Genomic DNA, 22,115 nt, shown 5'->3' on the forward strand with positions numbered 1-22,115 from the left:
AGCACTTGATTTTATTCAGGAGACATTCTATCGACAAAAAATAATTTCCAGACCTTCATATACGAACTGAATTGTTATCAGTGCTGGCAAATTAATTTTATGTTTCTTTTTAATTAATAAGTTTAGGCCATACTATACATCTTGATTCCTAGGTATCTAAGTTACTGATAGATAGCAACATTCTCGTTGTGTAATGTGAGAAGCATAAAGCCTCGTGTTAAAATTTTCCGATATTTGATTTTCATTTAATGTTCAGCTTCCCTTTAAAAAAAAAAATTTTTTTTCGGCTAGCAACTGCGTAGCGAGATCAGATGTTGGGAATAGCAGTGTTTTTGGATAACACCAAAAAAGGCATGCGACTTCAAAGGTATTTCGAGACAGACGAGGAGGAGGGTTGCAGAATCAGCAGAAGTGGAGGGTTCAGAAGAAGCACTCATCCAGCTGTTCAACACGAGATGGTGGCGCCATCTCTTGATCCCTCTTGTAACACATACTCGTACATGGTGCGCTCGCCGACACTAGTTAAGTGCAGCTGTTTTCTTGATTAGGATTCATGCACGTTTGCCGCACTTCTACCACACTGCTGGAAGCATGTTCAATGCCAGCTTGTTCATTCCTTTCGCGTAAAGGAGCAGCTTGGAACGATACCACACAAGCAAGTTTGCGGACGCCGTTTTTGCATAGGGTGAAGCTCTACCCAGGAGGGATTCATCCACGGTGTTGTGGCTGCGCAGACTAAACGCATAAATTTAGCCACTGTCAAAGCAATGTACTTTTTAAATGCAAATTAGCATCTGTACAGTAGCGTTCCACTAATCTCTTTTTATTCTTTGCACATTTTCATAACAAATGGAGAACTTTATTTTCAGTATCATACAGCCTCAATTATTATTTTATTAAAGAAAAAAGCAAAAGCGCACAATAAACCACCTTGCCACCTGCAAAGAAGCTTCCATTTGCTGACAAGAAAAACTTGTCAAGGCTATCTAGTCATCTATCAGGTTCCAAACCGTGGCATTCCATCTCGCTGCACAAGAATCCGTGCTCGTGACTTGCACAGCCTTGGTTCTGCAGCACAAAACTACTGAAACAGAGTACAGAAGCGCTGTCAATAGCTCAATATCAAGTGATGTCTGCCAAGGTGTTTAGCCAGGAGCTGCCAGGAGGGAGTGTGCGCTGGCAAGTGTATGCGAGGTCTGACCTTAAGTTTCAGATGGTTTGAGTGGGAGTTCAAAACTAATCTAAATTAGCGAGAGAGACCTGACAGCTATGACTCTGATATGCAATGTGGCCAACGTTTCATTTATGCCAGGTGGGCACAGCCGAGCCTGTGCAGATGATAGTCGGCTTCTTCCTGAAGTGCGTCATTCTTGTCAAAACTCGAAATGCAGATTTTTGCTTACTTCAGCCTGTTTAGTAAACTGTGTCAATAAACGTACACTGTAACAGCAGGAAGAAGCACACTGATTCAAACACCCTTTTTTTTATTGATGTCGGCTAGTGGCCAATGGCAGCTCTGTATAGAAATCTGCCCAATGAGGTCAAGGGGGCAGCTGCCAGTAGCTCCAAAAGGGTGAGGAGATGGCCTCCGTTGAAAAGAAAGTGTTCGAGAAAAAGGAGACTTCGTGCTTTGCTTGCGAACCCCCCGCACTGCACACGAGTGCAATATTTGGCTGAGATACTCACAGCAGTGTATGCTACCAGCCGAATGTGTTTTTTCACCAAGCTCAAGGGGTGGTTAAGAACTCCTTTAAGAGGCCATGACTTCCAAATGTTTTGTAAACACCTGCCAGAGCCAAAGTTGTTCTGGAGCAGCGTGGCATAATTTTGACCATTTTGTTTCGGCGCAGCGATCCAGCCTCTGTGAATTTGGCTTCTCGTTTGGTGGCTCTTTATATGCTTTATGCTGAAAAACACGTCAACATGCTTCAGCTGTGACCCTACCCTGATGAGTGCCACCAGATCGCTGAGCTCATTCTGCGTCAGGAGTGCCGAGATGCGGGGGTCCAAGCTCAGGCTCCTCAGCGCGTTCTTCACACTGGCGTCTTGCAGACCCTGCACAGGACATTGTGCATGACGAGTGTTGCTATCACTTTTAGCAAGGATTACACTAAAGTGCAATTCCCCCCCCCCCCCCAACATCTGCTAGATACTCCAACAAATTTACTAAATATATGCTATGAAGCTTGATTGAGTGATAGGGTTAAACCTCCAAATAGGACACAAGAGCTATTAGAAGTGACACAGTGAAGGGGTCCAGGTTAATTTTGACCAGCTGGGGTTCCCCTTAATCTATGTACATGAACATTCTTTCATTCTGCCTTCAGTGAAATGTGACTACTGTGGCTGGGAATTGAGCTCACAACCTTGCACACTGCAAGAGAATGCCTCAGTCACATAGCAACCATGACAGGCCTGCAAAGGCAAAATTTAATGAGAAAGGTCTATTACGGCACAGCTTATTGACAACATATTGACAAGTGCTCTATGTTTTAAAATACAGGGTGTGATGAAAAATTTGGATGAACAATAATTTCATTGCAATGTGTACATCATAAAAGACGAGCACTGCAGGTCACTTTGCCATTTTGTTAAAGCAAAAATTCCACTGGAAACACGAAGGGGAAAAAAAAAAATCAGACTCTGTTACAATTTCCTAGATGTCCTTACATATACACTAAATATGAGTGCAGAAGAAATTCCTGCATAAAGGACCAAAATATTTGCCATCTTCTAAAAGCCCAATTTGCTACAAAACAAGCCAGAAACTCCACTGGACTTAATGAGAAGTCTACTACAATGGCAACACTCTGTGGAGCATGTACAGATGGTGTTGTTGAAAGCTGTTGAACAGCGGGATCTGCGAAAATGTTGAATTTCTGAGCAATTTGCGACTGTAGCCAGTAACACCACACAATACTACTATGTTGTTTGCAAATGCTAGTAGTAGAGGCTGGAAATATGAATAGCATGTACAGAAATCTTCAGCTTTTTTTCTGATCTCATGGCCTGTAAACTTTTGCCGCTCATTGTACTTTCCATTGTCTGTAGAGAGCAGACGAGCCCGTGGTTGGGAACACCAAAGATTCACCTGCTCGATTCTGCATCACTCAAAATGTAACAGCGTGGCCTCGAACAAGGACATAAACCAAAGAGCCAACAAGGACAAGCGCTGTGGCTGGGGATATATAGATGGTTTCGCATGTGCGATAACAGCAGCTAGCCTGCGAGCCCAAGAAACTTTCAGCCATGTACCTTATCAAGCTACTACAACAAAATAACAAGTTGTTTTCAAGTTGTTTCGATGTATGGAAAGTGTGTTTTTACATATTCAGATAAAAAAAAACTGGGGAGGGGGTGCATAATGCCTTAACACCAACATTTATCATTTTCTGTGTTATCTATTGCAAATGTGGTTCGTAACATTGTTATTTTATACAGGAGAAAAACATTCAAAATTTGCAGGCTTCCCTTTTAACGCACTCCTGCTATTTGCCATTGCCTTTTTTTGTCCACTAAATTTGGTTGGCGCTGTCCACGGCCTGCCTATGTTTGTAAACAGCGAAAGGGTTTATAAGCTACTGAACACACACGAGAAAGACGACGACACCACGGGCGCTCGTGGTGTCATCGTCTTTCTTGTGTGTGTTGATTTTTGCCGCAAAATCTTTTCAGTATGCAAGATCACCAACTAGCCCAGCAGTTAACTCTTCTAAAGGTTTATAAGCGGCTATCAAGGAAATATGAAAACATGTCTGTGTGCTGACACGTGCTGACTCACCTGGACAACACTGAGCCTGTGTTTGAGGCGAAGCTTCTCTATCATGGTCGACGTGAGGAAGCCGTACTTGCTGTACGAGTCATAGACTAGAGTCGAAATATCCACGGCTGCCTGCGCAAAACCAGAAGAGAGAAAATGTCACATTAAAGGAACACTAAAGAGAAAAATATACTGCACTTCATCAGTAAGTTACCGTTCTACAATAACCCCCCAAAAAAGCCATTCTCACTGCGAGAGGAAGCTTGGCAAGCCGGAGAAGACATAAAAGCAAACGATAGGTGGAAACGCCACCTCTATTTAAGTTCTGCTACCAACTCGTCATAACGTCATGGATTGCTATGACATCCGCTAGGACCTCGTTAAAGTTCTATCAGTTAATATCAGTTAAGTCTATTCTAAAGAAGCCAAAGACTGAATTTAGCATGTTTCTAAAAAGTTTCACTGCGACACAAGAGGCCAAAATATAAGGAAATACTCTGAAATCTATGACATTACACTGATATACAAGCACTAGTGTTTTCGGACAAAATTCTAGAAATAAATGCTTAAACCTCATTTCCTGTCCTAGAAACCAACCTGTTTCTGTAAAATTAGTGGAAATAAAGCTACGTAATACCACTTTACTAAACTCAGCTGATGTGGTGTTTCTGTTTAGTGTTTCTTTAATGACGAGTAGCGGAAATAAGGCTGTACCGAACAGTCGTAGTTGACTTCATTGCAGTTGACTTCCATTAAATCGGCATTAGGTGATCCGCATTGCTGGTTAATTTGACCCTGTCAGAAAGCCTTTGTATTTTATTATGCAGCCAAAGACTAGTCATTTCCCACAAAGTACAGTCGAATCTCAATATAACAAACACGTACACAACAATTTATTAGATATAACAAAGTATATCTAAAATGTTTATCGCCTATATCAGCATGTAACAAATGTATGCTTATAACGAGTATCAAATAGACTGAAGGTATTTTTGTGTTGGATACGACTTTGTTACAATGAGGTTTGACTCTATGTCGAACACTGAATAATTTGTACTGGAGGCAAGTGGCAATTAGTAGATTACTAGTATTGCACATCCACTTCCTGTCCAATCTGCATGGCATCTGCCACCGATACCGAAAGCACGCGTCCCGACACACCCACATTGAAGTAAAAGAACTTAGAAATCACTGGACTTTAGCGACTCCTTTGGCTCTGAACTCTTTTACTGCTACCGCAGCAGGCTCTCTCAATGTACACCATCGTCTTTTCAAAAACAACTTTGCAATGAGCACAATGTTGTCTTTATATGTTACAATACTGTTTTCAATATCAAACCACGGTACTTAAAGAATGGCTGTTCAACGTTGGTGACATACCAGTCCAACTTGAAAGCTGTTTCCATGTGCTGTTTCTATTCTAAGTACAGTAGAACCTCGTTTGAATGAATGAAAGTTTCATTCAGATGAAAGATATATGCAGTAGAGTTGAACATTCCATCCCTTAGCATAACTGCTAGTCACGGGCTCATGCACAGTTTATAGAAGTATAAATAACTCAAGCACACTTTTGTAGAAAATGTTTAGACTTGAACAAATATAAGAAAAGAAAGAAAGAAGAAAAAAAAGAAGCAATGATAATTTTCATATACGTACTTATACATACATTCTAAAATTGAAGTTGGTTGATGAATCTTGTTTCATATGATAAAAATGACCCAATACATTTACACTTATTTTTTGCCAGTTACTACATTCTGGGAAAGCATGACCATTTAGCATCAACGTTCAGTATATCGGCAAACTGCGATTCTATGATATGTTTCTTGGCTGCTAGATCCCACGTAAACAAGAAAAGGTGTGAGGCATGCATGAACGAGAGCCGTTGGCACAGCAACGGCCGCTTCCACGCAGTACTTGCCTGCCATGTTCAAGTGAAAGCGTCACCATGCACTTGGTTTCAGACAGGTACCGGTATCAGAAAATCTTCTCCTGGGTCGTTGCACGTTGTCTTTCACAGCTACCGCCGCCAAATCATTGCAATAAGCATCTTCAACTACTTCAACCTGTTTCATAGCGCGCGTGGCGTAAGAAGTGTACTGCATGCTTAGGGGATAACCCAAACGCAGTGTCGGTTTCTGCTGCATGCAGCGTGAAGCGAGAGCTATGTTTTACTTTGGAGCCATTGTGGCATCGTATTGCAGTATTGCCCACCAGCTCGGTTTTGTTTAGATTTCCCATCACGGTATTCAAATGACAATGTGCCTAACGGGTCGCTCGAGCTCCACAAGCTTGTCACATGTCAGTGTCGCGTGGCTGCTACGATTCTCGCTGAGTGGGCCCGTCAAAACTTCCCGCCACAATGCTCCGCCCGAAAAAGCTGCTGACCCAGGTCGAACTACAGCAGCAAGAACGTAAGCTTGCCGAGGCTGCAGAAACCACAATGTGTGTCTCGGACCGCTTGGGCTGTACTAGATCAGGGCGTGTTGGCGTCTTGTGCTGCAATGATTCACATAATGGTTCGCATTACATAGATTCAACTACAGGCAAGTCTGCTGAATTTTTTGGCGACTTTGTGTTGTATGTTTTCCCGGTTAGAATGTTTTTGCTTGCATTTTTTTTTTTCAATGCATTTGAATGAGATTCTACTGTACCATGTACTGGCTAGCCCAGCAGCAAACCTCTTAACGTTCTAAAGTGTTCTTATGCTCCTTTTCGGTTCGTATGCCTGACCTTTCAGTCGAAAAGGGAAACATAAGCACCGACTTGAAAAGCGCTTATGTCTCTAAGCTGTCTTTGGGTCTGAGGGAGATATGCGGCCACCTGCTGGAAAATTTGAATCGCTGCAGCGTTGTACCTTGGACTCGGTCGCAGGTTGAGACGCTGCCCGAGAGCAGATGCCCGCCTGCGGGTTGTGCACGTTCTCGAGGTAGCTGCAGAGCACCATCATGGCCTCGCCATCGTCCTTGCAGCTCAGCAGTCGCTCCTGGTTGGCCTCGAGCACGGCCAGCGCCACTTGGAACACCACCTATGGCCACATGGAGCAGTGCAAATGCTCGACTGGTCGATGGTTTGAGAAGTACTCGTCATACTTGTCTGATAGCGAAGTAAGAAAAAAAAAACGCACCAATGCTGCGCTATTCGCATTATATTCACACTGACAGCTCCAGCCATAACGAACCAAACATTTGCAGCCTTGCTTTGACTTATCACATTTGCTTGGCTACCATGTAATCATAGTCTCAATGCTGTTTTTGCCGAATGCTAAAACAGTTCTTGTGCAAAGCATTATTTGCCTCGTACTATAAAGTCAAGGTGGGGGCTGACAGATGGAAGCACACTGTGGGATAGAAGTTATATAAACCGGGATAAAGTGCCTTAGATAGGGATGAAGTGCCTCAGATGGTCTGGCCGACGTTTCGATAGGTGGACCTATTTTTGTCAAAGATAAGTTAAATGTTGGCCAGCCCATCTGAGGCACTTTAATCCCTGTTCATAAAATTCCTATCCTACTTTCATACCAGGCACTTTGTGGTAGGTAGCTTCTTGTCACTCCTCATTTTGGGCTTCTTAAAAAAAATATTGTGTGTCCAACGGTGGAATTTGAACCGGGATCTGCCAGAAGCCGAAGCTCTACCTATTAGACAACAGAAACGCCTCCTCTCATGCAAATACCAACTAGCCGTTTAAGACAAATGGTGAGTGTGCCAGGTCACAAAGAAAATTAGAAAAGCGAGACCACATGCACATGTGCCAGTTTCCATTGGGCTACAGAATGCAGGAATGAAATGCATGAGTAATTGCCAACTTTACCCCAGTCCCTTACATGTGATACATCGCAATAGCAACAAGTCGCTTATAAAAGAAAGAGCACCGAAGTTTTCCCCATTTTCTTTAGTGGCAGCTAGCACCTGGAGACACTATGTGACAAGGCAGAGCCTTCAGGATCGACTGTTGCAATGAAACAGGTTGCGACATTTCCCTGCCAGAGCGCCATAAATCACTCGTCATGCCGTCAATGCTGTCCTCTTGTTCGCTTGTCATTGTTGTCACAAGCACACTTGTATCACACCAGTGCACACCTTACGCAGACACGTTGCACCATTTGGTAACATTTTCTGGATCCCCGAATGACACTAAATAGCTAGCTACGTGAATGGCGGCATCTGTTCCTGAATGGTGGCACTTTGTTCGCAACCGCCATGTTTGTGACACTGTGCATGAAGATCGTGTCCGAAAAGTTCAGGGAGGCACCGTACGGTGTGTGAAATTTCAGTCCCTGTTATAGACTGGTTCTGTGGATTCTGTGGCAGTGTTGCAGGAAAGTCCGAATAATTGAGCAGGTCTCAAAAAATTGCTCGGTGGCTGTACTTGAATAAACTTGAACTTGAGATTGAAAGTCAGGTCACAGAGAGATGCGAGACGAGCACGGATGGCTGAGTAGAAAATTGGGTAATGTTCATGTGAGCAGTATGTTGCACAGAATGCAAGGGAAGTCACAGTGACGATGCATCGTCTTTCTTGATTTAGGTGTTTCCTGTATGGTACAGTGCTCACGGAATGAAATGCGACAGGGACCATTTAGTAGAACCCTGCATATGTGCACAGTACTTGAGAGTACCATGTGACCGTTGATGACCGCTAGGAATCTGGTCACCAGAGGTGACGTGGCCTACGATCTAACGGTATGCGGCAAAACTGCGTCGATATAACACGAGCTGCAGCCGGTGGAAACGAAAGTGAGCGCATTAGTTGGCTCTAAATTGACCCGTTTCACTCTGTGAGCACTGTACATTAAAGGCGTGCATGAGGTCGGCTACGAACAACCTACACTACCACGTAAGTACGAGAAGGGCCCACAACAGCTATTGCTGTATGTAAAGGAAAGCACAGCCTAAAGCACAAAATTATTGCTGAGAGTTCCATTAAAACTTTCAAAACAATAACTGTAGACAGGCAGTCACAAAACAAGCTCAACGAAGCAAGTTTTGTTCTGCTGGCTTGGTTTTAAAAGTGCGCAATTGCGATTTCTCTTCAAACAGGAGGTTACAACCTGCCAGTTGTAAGCTAGCTCCAGCATTCCTTTTTTTTTTGTCATTGATTAATGTGTGGCTCTTATGTCTTACAATGCAGTGTTGACAATTGCCACAGCCAAAGCATAGAGCATTAATTAGGCTCACATTGAGGTCTTGCAAAGAGAGGTGAAAATGATGTTAACGTCTTTTCGAACACACTCTGTCACTCTTTCAATACTTCAATAAGGCACAAATGTTTACAGCTTTGCTGGACGTATAACAATACTATAAACATAATTTACCCTCTCAAAACTAAGAAAAAAAATCATGCTGATTCCATTCATTGTGAGAATCGGTGTAAGCGAAGCTAAGGTGTGCCAGTAAGATGAACTGGTGCATCACAATAACAGATGTGCAGCACATTTTGGTGACAAACACATTCCACAATCATCCCCAGTCACAACAGCTGATTTTGGAGAAACGCAACACAATACCGTCACCAACAAAAGCACCTAACCTTCTACGCCACAAAGAAAGCTCTACTAAACATGGTATCTCAAAGTCACCTTATTTACACAACAGTTTTCCATTCGTCACCAGGTAACGCTAGCTAGGCGATGCAGGAGCTGCCCAACTCCACCACTGGGTTATGCCAGCCTTCCGTGCACGTTGATGTGGGTTTTACACTCAACAGGCTAACAAGCCACCATGTGCAACAAGTTACTTTTGTGCTTGCGTGTTTTGTCCACTTCCAGGTGACGCCACCCAAGTGACGCAACCCAAGCGATGCAAAAGCCTCTTAACTCCATTACTAGGTGACATCACCCTTCCATGCATGCTGGAATTTTGCTCAACTGATGAAGAGGCCACCGCGTGCAACAAGCGCCTTTGGTGCCTGCGGCTGTGGCCTAATGGGTAGAGCACTGGGCTACTATGCTGAAGTAACTATTGTTATAAACCCAATGCCAGACATGCTTCTTTTTTCAGTGGAGAAGCATCTACTCGAGTAGATGCTCCTTCTGACTGACCCATGTCAAACTACAGAGTGGCGGGTCAAGAAATCTTCGCTTTAAGATTAAATTATTTGACAGTGGCTGGGCTCCGTTGTGTAGTGACCACATGCTTTGGCAAGTCATTTCAGGCAAATGTGCAGCCACTAATATTGTTGGTATCCTGCATCACACGACAGAAGCCATACCATCGAAACATGAAGAAGCCTCACCTTGGCACCATCATAGAAAAAGCAGTCAACAATGTTGACAGCTGACTCGAACGGGATCACGCTGCACAACAAAAAAATGCAAAGCAGTGGTCGTATTAAAATTGTGAGCTGCAGGCAGCACTTAAAAATAAGACAGAAATGTTTATGTACAAGCGCTACAAAGGTGTGCCCGAAAATGGGTAGATCAATAAAAAAGAAAAAAAAAAAGGACAGCAATAACATGGTGTATTCAAATTCAAGATTGATTTGCAGAAGTTTCTGACGTGTTTTTTATGTGATTTTATATATCGAATTCTGGCTATATCTACTATTTTGCAATCACTGTGCTGTTCGATATATCGATGTTCGACTGTATTTTGTTATAGCTATGTCTTTATACCAGAGAAAAACTACAGGTGGCACACATGCTGTGTTAGTGATGATTAAAGTGTGGTTTTTGTAAATTATTTCAGTGTAATGTTTTTATCTTAACATCGAAATAACAGATGTGCGTTCATACAAAGGACACATGCATGTGATACTTTGTTCAAAATCTGGATGAAGCCATTGCTCTGAATTCATGCAATACTCTCAAGGTTCACGAGTGCAATGTGTGCCATTATAGAATGAGGACTATAAATACAGAAGGGCGTATCAGGTTAGATTGCGACATAATGTTGTGGCAAATATTCTTACTTGTGCTTCATTTATACAGTTGTGTGCTCTGCATATGCGATTTGAGCTGGCACAGTAGATGAGAGAGACCCGTTCTGATTGTTGTTTTGCTTATATTCACCTTATCTTTCGTGTTAGTGCATGTTGCCGGCATGCACCACTGCTTGATTTTAGGCAACATCGTGCAAGTAGCTGCAATAGCGGCTACAGTGACACACTCTTTTTCACGTCGGCACGATAAGTTAGAGAGCGGGAAGTGCGGCACGGATGTTCAAAACTATAGCGGCAGCGCTCTACGACTCGTTGCCAAGGCAATTAAGCCAAGTCATTGCGGTCTATGGCAACTTTTCGTCGCACTGAGGACCCCTTCAAGCCACGGAATGCTTTCGTAAATAAACTTTCACAGCTGACTAGTTATTTTGATTCGTATTCCCAATTATCTCTTCCTGGCTGTACTTATGTAAAGTTTCATAATGGTCTACGCATTGTAGTAGCTAATTAAAGCATTTTTCAGAGGCGTTCCTGACGTAAATACTAAACCCACTGCTGAAGAAAATGCCAGAAAAGTAATTTCGACAGAAAAGCCTTGCCCTCGGTAAAGCTTGGCGCCTGTAACTTACAGCGCCAGCATAAAAAAAGTGCGCGTCACGGTAGCGGCCGTGGCGGCTACTTGCGTTATGATGCCTAAAATAGAGCAGCGGTGGACGCCGGCGACATGCACTAATATGAAGGATAAGGTGACTATAAGCAAAACAACAATCAGAACGGGTCTTTGTTCCTTCTCAGTGCCACGGTTTGATGCCCCGCAGCCGTCTGCTACTGTGCAACAGCACCATGTGCTAGACTACCCCCGGCAAAGCACGGTCCCCTTGGTCACAACCGTCAGCACCAGAGCAACCGAATGGCACACTAGAAATTCATCAAGCGTGACGAGGCCGTGGGTGAGAGTGAGGGCGAAGTTTGGTGTCACCCGGGGCAGTCTTGTCGTCAGTGCACGAAGCAAGATAGCAGCGCACTGGTGTGGCCCCGCAGGTGCTCTGGCCACCTAAGCCATGGTCCATTTACTTTTTTGGCCGACAGTACATCAGCCAGAACCTTGGAATGTCAACAGAAGCACAACTAGCTAAAGCCACCAAACGGTAAAGTTTGGTGGCTGTCATTGCTCGAAATAAAAAATGTTGCAAGTTAGCGCCTGTGTGTGTCATGTCTTCCTTTCGTCCTTGTGTTTTCATGCGCCATAAGCCTCACGATAAAGTTTTCTTCACTGACACTGTTAAACCAAATGCACAGAGAAGTTGGTCTCAATGTGTCTATTCTGCCTCTAAAAAAGCTATGCAATAGATTTGTATGGTGGATTCTGTTGCCATTAGAGTTTTAGAATAGGGGCCCGAAAGGTTTTGGGGCCGCAAAGAAATAGCGTTGATGCCACTGAGCATGCGTGAGACGCAAACTGCATTTGGGTTTTGCATTGGGAACGCTATTTCACCAATTTAGCGGGAGCCCAAATAGTGGCCCCAAAAGCTTTGCGTCAACAAACATGGCGGCACCCATCGAAGCGACGGCTTTAACTCAGCACCAAACTGGGCTCGATTTGTGCTAACGCGTGCAGTTCCTAAGCTAGGAAAAGTGACTACGGTTATCGCTTTCTCTCAACTAATCTGTGTAATGAAGATTGATTCATTAGACACCGTTGATTCCGAATTTGATTGTGCATTTTATGGCTTGTAGGCCTAACACGGCTAAGCTTGGCTGGTGAAGGCACGTAAAGTTGGTTTGCTCAAAACTAAGCACAACTAATTGTTTGCTGCTTACAGAATAACCTCTAAGTTGTAATTAAACGTGAATACACGCAAGTCAAAATGACTATTCCTATCATAAAATGGTATATTTTATTTAATTATTTCTAACAGTTTTTCTTTGACGCCATAGTGGTGCTGTCAGCGCTAGACGCTATCCGCAAACACAAAGCCCTATTCTAAAACTCTTCACTCCTGCGTGTCCCGACGTTAACACCCGCAAAGCTCTCTGGGGCTACAAACTATTGTGGCCCCTATTTTAAAACTTTCTATTACGAGTTCGTGTTTGTTCTCTTTTGTTTCAGTGCTATAATACCAATTTCAAAAAGTTGAGTTAGATCTTTCCATGATAATATTGTTTATGTAATCCGATTGTGGTTTTTGTGTCTTTCAGTATAAAGTTTTCTCTTTCTTGTTTTCTTCTTGTTAACTGCATTATGTAAAGCATGTACCTTCGATCAACTGCTATGAAGCTGCCCTGTGTATTAGGTGGCCAGGTTCCTCTCAAGCAGCAACATGCAGCTTCTTTGCCTGGTCATTCTCGCAACTTTGCTGCAGAACAAAATTCGATTCAATGTCTGGCACTTTTGCGGTTGTCAGAGCAACAGTGCCAACCATGGCTGTGATGTTTCCATCCTGGAACTGAATTGTTTCCAGAGTCATTCTTTTCGGAAAGGCCCAGATAGAATGAGATGGGAATAGTGAGCAATTCAGCGCGAACAGGGTTGAGCTTGTTTTAGTTGTAGTCGAGCAGTTTCGTTTGCACAGGTGTACCCATAGTTTTCATCCCCGAAGCACCACATGCACACAGGAGCGCTCACGCATTTCTACAATGCCGCCTGAACAGGAAAAACACGCTGTTACCTTGCGGCACCCTGTAGGAATTAAAGGAAAAGAACGACGATGTGAAGAACAGAACGACAATGTGCAGCCATTGTCCAGCCAGAACCAACGTGCAGCCTGGAATGGGAATCGCCTTGGAACTTTCAGCGCCACAAAATCGAAGCGAATGCAATTACGCCACCATTCATTCAACTGAATGAAATAGAATTGTCAGCTCCATTCCACAACCCGGCTGCTAATGTGCCACTACAAGCTAAGCACTTCTGTTGCACAGAAATGAGAGGCTGGCCTCTAGCCCTGCTCATTCAAGGTCTGCACCCAGGGATCAGTGAACTCCACCCAGTTGCAATGTCCGCACCTGAGGAAGATGGTGAGGAACCAGGAGAGTGAGATCATGGACAGCACGCCCAGCGAGTCCAGCTTGGTGTACAGCTCCGGAATGTGGTCCCTTGCCAGATCCTCCAGTACACCTGTAGGCGACGGTGTAACAACGTTCATTTATGCACACAGGAGTGGGTCGAAAAATTCGGGATGAAATTTAAGTACAAAAAATGAGAGTGATAGCAATTTGCAAATTTTGCCTTAGATGCGGCTTAGTAGCAATGCACTTAACATTGCTGTCAAGCTGTACTTGAAAGCAAAATTTGCCTGGAGGTGCGCAGTGTACAGCCTTAAAACCAAGATAAGCTTCAGTAGAGAAGACATGCACAATTGCTGGTGATTGATTATTGATTGGTTGACTGATTGGGGGGGTTAACATCCCGAAGCAATGCAGGGTCTACGGGAGACAAACTGGAGGGGGGTGAGGTCCGGCATTAGTTTTGACAATCTGGGGTTCTTTAACATGCAAGTAAAGTATGGTACACGAGCACTTTGCATTTGGCGCCCATCGGCACGCAACTACCATAGCAGAGGATCGTACCCGTGACCTTGCACTAGTCAGCGGAATGCCACAATCCCTGAAACGGCCACTCTGATCCAGAGAGCAATGCAAAGGTGCACAGCAATGCACTTGTGATGCATGGAGCAGTCCAACACACCCTGGTCGATGAGGGCGCCGACCACCTTGGTGTTGTAGTAGTCGGGGAGTAGTCGCTCGCACAGGGCCACCAGGAGCCAGAAGGCCTCCTCCTCTGAAGCATACAGCAGCAGCACCGAGGCCACAATGTTCATCGCCTGCCAACCACAAGAGCAACAGCATACAGAGGCAAAGGAATTAATACCGTCTTGTGGAATCCTCTAAATATTGCAACACCTGCTCAAAAAATAGCAGTTAGTTACAATGACTCGCTTCCGAATGGACTTCACTTCTTGTTCTGTTTTTAACGCGTTAACATTACAAAATTTTATAACACATTTACCTTGTGTCAAGTTTTCTTTGTCTATGTTTTGATGATGTGACTTTATTTTCATTGTCTTTGCTACTGCTGACATTATCGACTCTTTTTGTAAAGATGAGAAATTGAGCCCATTCAGATTTTATTTGCTGAAAATGCGGATGACAAGCTGAACAACTCATCCAAGAAAGCTTAGGCTCTTGACACCGTCCAAATGTTGGCTTGAGCATGTCTCCTGCTCTGCCTTTTTCTGTAACAGCACCAGACGGCATGGAAAGCTTGGTGATGGGCAATTCTGAAATGGAGGCATTCCTTCAAATTCAACCATTCAGCTTCACATGTCCTCTCTTGCAAAACCATCGTTGTTGCTCAAGATTGTATACAATTTAATAAACAAACAAACAAATAAATAAATAAATAAAAATGTTCAAGAAAATGCGAGGATGGGATATATATAGAACAGAATGATAGTTATTCTGGCACACATCTTTTAGCCTAAATTTGTTGGTAGAAAGGACCATAAAGCACGAAACAGGATTAATTTCTCCCCAGCAGAAAGCGATTTTTTACCTTACTTGAAGTTCTTGCAAACAGATGGATACACTCAGCTAAAACAAATACTATTGCGGACACTTTGATGATGAGAAATGATGAAAAATACAATGTAGCTTAACTTAAAGGGCATAAGAAAGCGAGCCCCTGTTTTCTTGTGTGCAAGTGACCGTTCCACTGGGTTTCTAAGCAGGGCACTCAGTCGCCAACGTTATTGCACGGCAAGGTGGCCTACATAATTTTTCACTTCTACGCTATCTTCACGAAGCTGTATTTCTTACTGGCTTCATCAGAACTGGAACAAGGCTTCAAATGGCCGCAGTTCACTTTGCTGTCTATTTAGACGTCTACAGCAAGTATTGGAACACACCTGCAGAAACCAAACTGGCCAGGATGAAAACACCAGTTTATGTGGCAGATTACAAAAGCACGGCCAGGGTCCTTCAATACTTTTCGTCTGATCATGAAACTTCCCCGAAAGTTTCATATAGGGACAGAAGGCAGCACCAGAGGCACTGGCGCGAGTAGAAGGTGAAGAATCTGCCACGCCAGATGGCCGGGCTGTGCAATCATGTAAACCTTTCACGAGGAAAGGCGCCTCTCCCACATTTATTTCACCGTGTTTGTAGAGTGAACATACAACAGGAACTTTTGGCAAAATAATTTAATGTGCGACGCGTTTGTGTTCAAATTATACATGGCACCATTTTATGACTGATGTTGCCCTCTACCCCGAGTAACATTCCTTGCAAGCTGTTTTGTTTGGCTGTCTCCATTTGTACTTTGTCTAGTTATTTGCATAAGTTAGTTATATTTCGTTAGCTAGTTAGGTGTGTTAGTTATTTGTTGATTAGTTAGTAAGTTAACTATATTTGCTTAGCTTTTATAGTTAGGTAGGTTATCAATGAATATTTTGTTATTTCAGTTTGGTAACCTAGTTAATCAGTTGGTTAGCTTTGTTAGTTTAATTAGTTTTGTTAGCTACCTTATTTATTTACTTATTTAGTCGGTTTATTAGATATTATTATGTAATAAGTTTATTGGTTGAGTTGGTTTTGCTCCTGTAGTTTGTTGCATTACTTATTATTGAGTTTAGTTTTAATGTAGTTGTTAGATCAGTAAGTTAGGCCAATTATAAGTTTGATAATTAGTTTAGTAATGACCTATTTGTTTGGTTAATCAGTTAGCTGGCTCTGGTAATATTGTAATGAGCTTGTACTTAGTAACTATATGGCAGTAGTAATTAATTTAGTAATTAGTTTAGCAATCAGTTGGTTAGCTTTGTTAGTTTGAAACACAGGTTTTTTTTTGCACACAGTTACATAAAAGTATGACGTGAACATGCTCTTTAGTCGGTTTTTTTACTATCAAGCAGTCCAAGTGTACAATTTGAATTATGAATTAAGCTGCTGTTGCGAACGCAGCTGAACCTGGAAATGAAACAAGGCATTGTACTTGCTTCGAAATTGCTTGGATTTAAGCTTCTGAACACCGTACAGAAACAGGGCGGCGACTCGCATGTTATGTGGACTATATTCACACACCGATACTAGCAATCAACCAGAACACCTGTGGCGCCTATTCAGTGTCTGCTACAGTCCACCTTCTACTTGCACCAGCGATGCGGTGTGCCTACTGTGGGCGATATACAGGGCTGGGCAAAGATGCTTTGCAATTGTATCATGATACGATACAAGATACTATGGCAACAAGTATTTGAGATACAGATATAAGATACCACAGCAATTACTGTATCCAATATGATACATTCCATTTGTATCCTAAGATACCCCCAATACACTCGAAAATTTCTTATTACAGATCTACATAATGTAGCATCAAACGCATATGCGCAAAAATGTATCGTAACGCTCCTGCCACATTTGAGCGCATGATAGACAGCGTACTTCGTGGTCTAAAATGGAAGACCTGCCTCTGTTATCTCGACGATATTGTCATCTTTTCGTCTGACTTCAGCCAACAGCTTCATCGATTAGACGAAGTTCTCAAGTGCCTTGAAAATGCTGGTCTCCAGATCAATACAAAAAAATGCAAATTTGCAAGCAAGGCAATAAAAGTATTGGGCCATGTCGTCTCAAAAGATGGCATCTAGCTAGACCCCGAAAAGATTAGTGCTGTTCTTCAGTTTTCTCGCCCCCAGCAACTGAAAGATCTATGTAGTTTTCTCAGCTTGGCATCATATTTTCGTCAATTTATACGCAACTTCACTGCAATAGCAGTTCCTCTACACAAGCTACTGGATACCGGTGCCTCTTTCACATGGACTAGCGACTGCGAGTCGGCTTTTCAAGCTCTTAAGCAGCATCTTACTTCCGGACCAGTGCTTCGCCACTTCGATAATCGAGCCCCCACCATACTACATACTGACGCAAGCGCACACGGTATTGGCGCAGTACTTCTGCAACGTAATGCAGCCTCTAAAGAGCAAGTCAAAGCATATGCCAGCCGAACACTTTCTCCAGCTGAGCAGAACTACACCATTACAGAGCACGAGTGCCTGGCTATCGTTTGGCCGATTTAGAAGTTTCGCCTATACCTTTACGGCCGTCACTTCACCATCGTCACCGACCATCATTTCTTAAAATTCTCAACTCCGACCAAACTTTTTTTATATGAATGAAATGTCTGTTACTATCTCAAACTTTTTCATATTTCTTGCTCAAAGTATAACACCGTATTTATTCGAATCTAGGCTGATAGTTTTTTTCAAATAATTATATTCCAAACTTTAGGGTCAGCCTAGATTCGAGGATCTTAAAAAACGCGCCAGTTTTTCGTTGAAACTGCTAAATATGTTGCATAGCTAGCGCCATCTAGAAAAAGTCAGTATTGCAGCCGCTACTAGCCGTGCCAGTAGCCAACTGTACACAAGTGAGGTTGCCATTTTGACCTGTGTCGAGTCGGCCGTATCGGTGTGCAGTGTGGTGTTATCGTGGTGGCACCAAGCAGGAGATGCCTCTACAGTGCCGTTTTCAAGCGAAAAGTTGTGATAGCCGCATAGGCATCGTCGAACCTTCAAGCCAGGCGGGACTTCGGTGTCGACGAGAAAAACGTCCATCGTTGGAGGGGACAACGACAGCAGCTGTTTGCATGCGCTGCAACGAGGATGGCATTTAGCGGACCAAAGAAAGGCCGTCACCACGAAGTGGAGACAGTTTTGGCCGACTTTGTTCGGACGCAGAGAGCAGAAGTGCTCCAAGCGAAAGCTAGCGAACTTTCGAGGAAGCGAGGCTCGACGCCGAAGGATTTCAAAGCCAGCCGGGGCTGGCTTCAGAAATTCATGAAGCGCTTCGGCTTCAGCCTCCGACATCGCACTTCAATCACCCGGAAGCTGCCAAGCGACTTCGAAGAAAAGCTAATAGCTTTTCAGCGCTACATGCTGCGAAAGCCACTTGATGTCTGCATCAACAAACTTTTCGAGGATCGTCTGCAGAAATATTACACGGACTGGTTGACTAACGAAGATCACATGCTAACGGCAATGGGCCACATCAGACGTGCATTGCTATCGCTGGCGGGCTGGGTAGCTGCGGGGGGGGGCGACATCCCAGGTACTTTGATCATGCGCGCCTATAAAAGTGCAGCATATCTAATGCGCTTGACGGTACCAAAGATAGTGCATTGTATGAAGGTGACAGTGACAAGGAACACAGCGAAGAGTTTAGCAGCGACGACGACGTTGAATGAGCTCTGCACATTCAGATTCAATAAATGCTGTTTGCATTTTGTGAACGCTGTCCTCGCTTTTTTTGTTCGGCCTACATTCGAGGTAATATATATTTTTTTTGTTGGCTTCGGACTTTAGGGGGTCGGCTTAGAATTGGGGTCAGCCTAGATTCGAGTAAATATGGTATTTTCATTCCGGAACAATGTGTGAAACATGCAGGCTGTCAGAACAAAATGTTTTCTGTTCCGGTTCTGCTCCAGAACGAAAAAAAGAAAAATATGTGTAACAGTTCATAATGGTTTCTTGCATGCAAAGTATTATTTTTCTCAATAAACTAATTATGAGTGTTGAGATCATGCTCAGTGCCATGAGCCAAGGCATCGGGCAAGATCTTAGACGCAGCATGACTTTGTATACACTCGCTGAATTGAGAGACCGTTGTTCTAATAAAACCAACTTAAATGAACATAAACGAACGACAAAACTTCAATAACAAAACGTTACACCCGTAGAAAACAAAACGATGAGCTCTTCTGTGCACAAGCCCCGAGTTTTTCTATGATGCTGTTCTGCTAGCGTACCAAGCGACAGGCATAGGTTTGTGGAGCGCTCGACCGGCTATCGCTTGCACTATCCCTGCCTGAAATGCGCATCAACGCTGACGCTGCCTGACGTAGGTTGTTCCAAATTACCGACTTTCCTCTTGAACCGAAAACCTATAAAAAATATTTTAGTTTCCCTCCGAAACAAAAAAATTGTTTTTTTTTTTCGTTTGTGTTTTCGTTGCGTTCAGACACACTGAGTGAAAGACGCTAGATGCCAGGCAACCACACTCTTGCAATCTGCAGACTTCGTGACAAAGCACCACCAGAGAGAAACTTCAAAATGACACTATAGCGGCATGAGAATTTATGCAAAAGATGCCACACGCATTGGCACACGCAGCACACCACGGTGATTACAAGCAAGTGGCACCGACGCAATTAAAAACAAAAAATCTAGGAAACAAGAGGTTGGCTGCACACAGACGTTCGTACACTTGTTTTTGTTGAGACAGCATGAGCTGCACCATGTGACTCTACTCCACCAATAGGGACGCAAAGACCTCATCGCCTGGCCTCGCTGGAGGGTTCTGGTGGAAAGGTAAATGAATGTCACTGCCTTTAGTTTTATTTAAGTGGCTTAGTGGCAGCAGTATCAGTTTGTGAAGTGGAGTTTAGCCAACGTTTATGGTTTCACATGGTGATGTTGCGACAGCAGTATCTTGTATTTTAAGATACACGACACCTTTTTCCATGTATCGGAAATACAGATACTGATACATGTCTTGCCAGACGTATCATGATACAGATACAAAATACCCAAAGAGTACCGTATTTACTCAATTCTAATGGACCCTTGATTGTAACGCGCACCCGTTTGCCATGACCTTAAAAAAAAGAGAAGCCCTTTACAGTACCACGCAACTCATTCTTTCTTTCGGAAGTCCTTTACAGCACCGTGCAACTCATTCTTTCATAGAGAAATACAACTTTCTCTCATTTGGAAAGACAAAGAGTTACTCCAAACGCACTAAAGTTGCAATAAATAAAAAAAGACGCAGTTTTGCCCAAAAGGCGAAGCATTGATTTCGATAGCAAATTAGTAGACCGTCAAACTAAAAATAAGGTTAGTAGGTAGTTTTTTCGGCCGTATAAGCTTTTAAACATTCGCTTGCTAAGTAAATTAACAAGCAAGGTGCCACACAAGTACAAGCAAGCATGAACACGTCTCACTCAGTGCCGCGGAAGCTTTTTCTCAAAACACTGGAGTGATGAAGTGCAGCAGCAGGAGTGAGCAAACTGCCCTCTGTGCAGCCTCTTGCTTCAACGCGAACTAGGCAATGAGAACACAGCACGATGCGTCTAGACGCATAGACCTGCCTACATAGCAGATTGCTTTCAAGATAGGAGCCGTGCAGCCGGTGGAGTAGAACACCTCTCCTGTTTGGGCCAGTCCTGCATGCAAGTTTTGGGAACTCCGAACGCTCATGATGTGGTCTGATTTCCATCCATCTCCACACATGTGATCACTTTCCTTTTAATTGCGACATCGTGATGAACTTAGAGAGTCTTCGCAGTCGGCACTTCTATGCTGATCGAGCAAATGTAGAAAATGGGAAGACTGACGGTGGACTAATCCAAGCCACGGCCTACAGCAGCTAGGCTCGAAGCACGTACAAGATGGCCATTTTGAAATGCCAATGGCGATAGGCAATGCAATTTAGGGTCGTACTTAATTCTAACGCGCACGCAATTTATGGACCCATTTTATTGGAAAAAAAGTGCATGTTAGATTCGAGTAAATACGTTATCTAAAATAGTATCTAAGATACATGTATCTTCGATACTGCCCACCACTGGCGCTATATGAAGCTCTCCCTTAGCGCTACGTGGAAGTTTTGTGACCGGATACAAAGTATTGAAGGACCCTGGTACAACTTTCAGTACTGGAAATGAAGTGCATACCTGGCAGTACCCAATGGCTGGATTGCGCCATGCATAGGCGTTGAGAAGCCTCCGGAGGGCATTGATGCCTTGGGGGCTCTGGAAGGCCGGGTGCTCAGGCAGCGAGCGGTGTAGGTCACGCTCGATCTCATCGCTGGTCACGCTGTGCTTGCCCATACTCTCAGACACTGCCCGCCGGTAGTAGCCGGGATGGGTCTCCAGCTGTAGCCAACGGGATGAGGATGGTGTATCAAAAGAGTATCACAAACCTGAATATCATAAGAGGGGCCAACTTTTGCACCACAAAAAGAAGAAAAAAGAAAACGCATTTGATATTGCCAATTTCTTAAAGGCCTGCATGCCAAGTGTGCTGAAGTAATGAGAAGCTGGCGCAGCTCATAAAATTAAAGTGGGTAATACAGTGACAAAAGGCCTTAGGTGTGCATCGCGATGCTGTGATGCTTTAAGTGAACGAGCACGACAAAAGTGTCGTAAAAGATATGGCAGTAACGCGTGCATTCCATGCTGTATGTACTAGAGAAGCGCTCGAAGTAGCTCGCTTAAGATCAACAAAAGGAAGCCACAAGGTGCTGTTGGAGAAGATTAAGTTGGGCGATGTTGCGTCATCGTGTATATAGCATTGTTCTATGCATGGCCAATGTAAATTGCAGCCAATGTCCACCTCCTATGAAATTTGCAAACTACAGCGAAACCTCATTGAACCATAGTTGGCCGGAGCTCAGAAAAAAGATGTACTAAACG

General features: G+C 43.6%; 1 protein-coding gene across 1 annotated transcript in view; it reads right to left on the minus strand.

Moving 5' to 3' along the window:
- Positions 1-22,115, minus strand: part of Tbc1d8-9 (TBC1 domain family member 8/9) — a 113,903-nt gene that overhangs the window by 37,335 nt on the left and 54,453 nt on the right. The window contains exons 16-22 of the mRNA XM_065455940.1: positions 21,375-21,575; positions 14,331-14,466; positions 13,649-13,760; positions 9,998-10,058; positions 6,618-6,788; positions 3,782-3,892; positions 1,945-2,055 (exon numbers count right to left, since the gene is read on the minus strand). Of these exons, the coding sequence (XP_065312012.1) occupies positions 1,945-2,055; positions 3,782-3,892; positions 6,618-6,788; positions 9,998-10,058; positions 13,649-13,760; positions 14,331-14,466; positions 21,375-21,575 (903 nt within the window). The remainder of the gene's footprint in view (positions 1-1,944; positions 2,056-3,781; positions 3,893-6,617; positions 6,789-9,997; positions 10,059-13,648; positions 13,761-14,330; positions 14,467-21,374; positions 21,576-22,115) is intronic.

The sequence above is a fragment of the Dermacentor albipictus genome, chromosome 8 (assembly GCF_038994185.2).
Source record: "Dermacentor albipictus isolate Rhodes 1998 colony chromosome 8, USDA_Dalb.pri_finalv2, whole genome shotgun sequence".
NCBI lineage: Eukaryota > Metazoa > Arthropoda > Arachnida > Ixodida > Ixodidae > Dermacentor > Dermacentor albipictus.